This window comes from Natrix helvetica, assembly GCF_964273705.1.
Source record: "Natrix helvetica genome assembly, chromosome: 5".
NCBI classification, from domain to species: domain Eukaryota; kingdom Metazoa; phylum Chordata; class Lepidosauria; order Squamata; family Natricidae; genus Natrix; species Natrix helvetica.
The window spans coordinates 147,404,042-147,409,041 of record NC_138551.1 but is presented as its reverse complement, the minus strand read 5'-3'; the positions used below and the strand labels follow the sequence as shown (position 1 = coordinate 147,409,041).

The window sequence follows — 5,000 nt, the reverse complement described above, 5'->3', positions numbered from 1 at the left end:
TGAAGCTCTTCTCTAGGGAGTCCTTCTTCCTTCTCATTAGGTGGCCAAAGTATTGGAGTTTCCTCTTCAGGATCTGGCCTTCTAAAGAGCAGCCAGGGTTGACCTCCTCTAGGACTGACCGGTTGGATGGCCTTGCAGTCCAAAGGACTTGCAGGATAGACAGATGATAGATAGATAGATAGATAGATAGAGATAGACAGACAGACAGACAGGCAGACAGACAGACAGACAGACAGACAAACAGACAGATACAGTAGATAGATAGGCAGGCAGGCAGACAGATACAGTAGTTGTTCTTAGTTGCGAAGTCGTGTCCAACCCATCGCGACCCCATGGACAACGTTCCTCCAGGCCTTCCTGTCCTCTACCATCCTCTGGAGTCCATTTAAGCTCACGCCGACTGCTTTGGTGACTCCATCCATCCACCTCCTTCTCTGCCGTCCCCTTCTTCTTTTGCCCTCCATCTTTCCCAGCATGAGGCTCTTCTCCAGGGAGTCCTCCTTCCTTCTTATTAGGTGGACAAAGTCTTTGAGTTTCCTCCCTAGGATCTGGCCTTCTAAAGAGCAGTCAGGGTTGATCTCTTCTAGGACTGACCGGTTGGATGGCCTTGCAGTCCAAGGGACTCAATGCAGGAGTCTTCTTCTCCAGCACCAGAGTTCAAAGGCCTCCATTCTTTGGCGCTCAGCCTTCCTTACAGTCCAACCTTCACAGCCATCCATTGCAACTGGGAAAACCACTTGACTATACACCCTTTTGTTGGCAGGGCGATGTCTCTGCTTTTTAGCATGCTGTCTAGATTTCCCATAGTTTTCCTCCCTAGGAGCAAGCCTCTTTTGATTTCTTGGCATCCTTCCATGCTTTTAAAACAACCCCAAATTGAAATAAAACCAAGAAACTCCCCCAAACCATTGAGTGTTGGAGAGGATATGGAATGGACTTGTCCTGTTTTTCCTCCGCAGCCTGTACAGGGAGTCCTCAACTTACAACAATTCATTTAGTGACTGTTGAACGTCACGGCAACACTGAAAAAAAGTGACTTATGGCCGTTTTTCACACGTATGATCGTTGCCTCATCCCCATGGTCAGGGCACCCAAATGTGGACACTTGGCAACTGACTTGTGTTTCTGACGGTTGCAGTGTCCCGGGATCACGCGGTCCCCTTTTGTGGATAAAAGAGAAGGAGGGAAAACAGGAAGGAAACAGAGGAGGGAAGGAGGAAAAATGGAAGGAAGGAAACAGGAGGGGAAGAGGGAGGGAGGAAAGAAGGAAGGAAACACAGGAGGAAGGAGGAAAAAAGGACGGAAGGAAGGAAACACAGGATGAAGGAGGGAGGGAAGGAGGAAAAATGGAAGGAAGGAAACAGGAGGGAGGGAGGAAAGAAGGAAGGAAACACAGGAGGGAAGGAGGGAGAGAGGAAGGAAAAAAGGACGGAAGGAAAGAAACACATGGAAGGAGGGAAGGAGGAAAAACAGAAGGAAGGAAACAGGAGGGAGGGAGGAAAGAAGGAAGGAAAGACAGGAGGGAAGGAGGGAGGGAGGAGAAAAAAGGAAGGAAACACAGGAGGGAGGGAGGGAGGAAGGAAGGAAAAAAGGAAGGAAGGAGGAAAAACAGGAGGGAAGGAGGGAGGGAGGAAAACTGGGAGGAAAGAAACAGGAGGGAGGAAAGAAGGAAGGAAACACAAGAGGGAAGGAGGGAGGGAAGGAAAGAAGGAAGGAAACACAGGAGGGAAGGAGGGAGGGAGGAAAACTGGGAGGAAAGAAACAGGAGGGAGGAAAGAAGGAAGGAAACACAAGAGGGAAGGAGGGAGGGAAGGAAAGAAAGGAAGGAAACACAGGAAGAAAGGAGGGGGAGAAAGGAAGGAAGGAAAAAAGAAAGGAAGGAAACACAGGAGGGAAGAAGGGAGGGAGGAAAAAAGGAAGGAAGAAAACAGGTGGGAGGAAAGAAAATCGGAAGGAAGGAAACAGGAGGGAGGGAGAAAGGAAGGAAGGAAACACAGGAGGGAAGGAGAGAGGAAACACAGCAGGAAGGAAGGAAACGCAAGAGGGAGGGAGGGAGGAAAATCAGGAGGAAGAAAGGAAGGAAGGAAACATAGGAGGGAGGGAGGGGTAGACAGGGAAGGAAGCAGCTTACTTAGAGGTCATTCGAAAATGTTTGGCTTCCCCCCAAAACATTTTACTTCATTCTCTTCTGAAATACTTCTCCTTTCTCAACGCCCCACTTTGCCCACTTGGCAAGACAGCCCCCCCTCCCATTAAGTTCCTCACCAGCCAGGCCTCGGGTTCAACCAACCAACACTTTGGGTGGCCCTCCCTCGAAGGCTGGGATGCCCAGTCACTTCCCGTTCTGCCCCCGGAGGAGTCAGGGCCTGGGTCCCTCTGGGTTGATGGCCAAAGGAGGCCTGGAACCGGTGCCCAGTGGGGAGAGCCAATCAGGCGAGGGCTCTGTAGGATTCCGGGGTCCGGTTGACAGTTGGATCCCAGGACATGGCGCCTAAGTGGCCCCTTAAAAGGGGCAAGAAAATCCAGTCTTTCTTCCAAGCCTCCCATCTCGGTGGGTTCTCACCCCATCAACTAACCATCATGGTTGATTCAGGCTTACGCTAATTGGGCAAGCCCAGCCTTATCAGTTGGTGAATCATGGCTTGTGGCTTCGCTGGAGAAAGCTGCCGGGTTCACCACGGTTAAATCAATCCCCAACTTTGGAGGAGTGCAGCCCCAGGGACACCAGAGCTAAACTCAGTCCTTTGACCATGATCAAACCAGGATTCCTGGTTCGTAATCGTGATCTGTTGAAATGGTGGGCCGCCCAACTCTCGGTGATACTGCGAAGACGTATAATGAAGCCTTGAAGTGCTCCCTGCGGCACGGGTTCGCAGCCACACTTTTGTGAAATAGTCTAACGACACAATTAATGTTAACGCAATCAAATAAAATGCAGCAAACCTGTTTATTGGGTTCAAACATTAGCAGAATTGGGAAAGGGCGGGGAAGGGTGCCCTCTGGTGGCCAGGTGCAGGCACCGCAGCAGCCAAGAACCAATACATTAATACGGTAAAGGTTCCCCTTGCACACCTGTGCTAGCCGTTCCCGACTCTAGGGGGCGGTGCTCATCTCTGTTTCAAAGCCGAAGAGCCAGCTCTGTCCAAAGACGTCTCCGTGGTCATGTGGCCAGCATGACTCAACGCCGAAGGCGCACGGAACCCAGTACCCTTCCCACCAAAGGTGGTCCCTATTTTTCTCCTTGCATTTTTGACGTGCTTTCGAACTGCCAGGTTGGCAGAAGCTGGGACAAGTCACGGGAGCTCACTCCGTTACGCGGCGCTAGGGATTCGAACCGCCACTGAGCCACCGGCTCCTGTGAATTGTTGACCGGCCATCAGGAGAAGAACAGAAACCATTGGCTTTCCCCTTTCAAACATTTCTTCCAACTCTCTTCATGTATTTTCTCCCTTGTTTAATTCATCAATCACTATTATTTTCGTTTAAGTCGTTAAACAGATGCATCCGAAGACTGTGTTGGGGGGGGGATGTAGTTTCTTCTTTGATCTCTCCTACCTCTCCCCCTCCCCCCATTTTTATGGGCTAAGACATCTGTTGGTCCCTTCTGGCTTCCCCCTCCTGCCTCCCCCATCCTCCTTGACCGAACCCAACCATCAAAGGAAGCAGTTCTCATCCGCAAGAAATACATTTATTTTAAAAATTGCAAACAAGAGAGTAGAAAAATCTCAACGGAGCAGAAGACAAAGGTGTGCCTTCCTTAAATTTCGGGCACGGATGGGACATGGGAAGTGATGGGCCTGGGTTTTTTACGCTTCCCCCCATCCAGCCTTCTGAACGGATTTGATCGGCGTCGGGAGCCCTGGACGTTAATCCTTTCGATGTCCTGTGCAGCCAGAAGGTTCCGGATCTGCAGGAAAGTCTTCTGCTTGGTCTCCGGAATGTTCCTGAAGATAAACACGAAGCTGGCAATGCAAAGAGGCCAGAAGAGGAGAAAGCTGTAGGATCCAATTCTCGCCTGGAGGGGAAAAATTGAGCACAAAAGAGACAGGGGTCAGCGTAATGTAGAAAGGGCCCTCCAGGCAGACTCACCCAGAAAAATTCACAATCAAGCAAAGAAAGTGTGGAAATGAGTGACAGCTGACTTCACGTCTAATGTTTCTAAATTTGGGTTTCTAAATTGGATATATAAAGAAATACTCCTTGGGGATCCAGTCAAACTTGGCCAATAAATAATTCTGTTCTGTTCTCTTCTTTTCTATTAATTTCCTATTCTATTAATTTTCTATATTCTATTCTATTCCATTGCATTCTATTCTATTAATTTTCTATATTCTATTCTATTCTATTAATTTTCTATATTCTATTCTATTCTATTAATTTTCTATATTCTATTCTATTCCATTAATTTTCTATATTCTATTCTATTAATTTTCTATATTCTATTCTATTCTATTAATTTTCTATATTCTATTCTATTCCATTAATTTTCTATATTTATTCTATTCTATTAATTTTCTATATTCTATTCTACTCTATTCTATTCTATTAATTTTCTATATTCTATTCTATTAATTTTCTATATTCTATTGTACGCTATTCTATTAATTTTCTATATTCTATTCTATTAATTTTCTATATTCTATTCTATTAATTTTCTATATTCTATTCTATTCTATTCTATTCTATTAATTTTCTATATTCTATTCTATTCCATTAATTTTCTATATTTATTCTATTCTATTAATTTTCTATATTCTATTCCATTCCATTGCATTCTATTCTATTAATTTTCTATATTCTATTCTATTAATTTTCTATGTTCTATTCTATTCTATTCTATTAATTTTCTATATTCTATTCTACTCTATTCTATTCTATTAATTTTCTATATTCTATTAGTTTTCTATATTCTATTCTATTAATTTTCTATATACTATTGTACTCTATTCTATTAATTTTCTATATTCTATTCTATTCTATTCTATTCTATTCTATTCTAT

General features: G+C 45.1%; 1 protein-coding gene across 1 annotated transcript in view; it reads right to left on the bottom strand.

Annotated features, from left to right (window-relative positions):
* Window positions 1-3,757: 3,757 nt before the first annotated feature.
* The window catches only part of LOC309392739 (uncharacterized protein), a gene marked incomplete at its 3' end in the record, with an annotated part of 31,744 nt that continues 30,501 nt past the window's right edge, over window positions 3,758-5,000 (bottom strand). Inside the window, exon 24 of the mRNA XM_081954169.1 lies at window positions 3,758-4,015. Within this exon, the coding sequence (XP_081810295.1) occupies window positions 3,758-4,015 (258 nt within the window). The remainder of the gene's footprint in view (window positions 4,016-5,000) is intronic.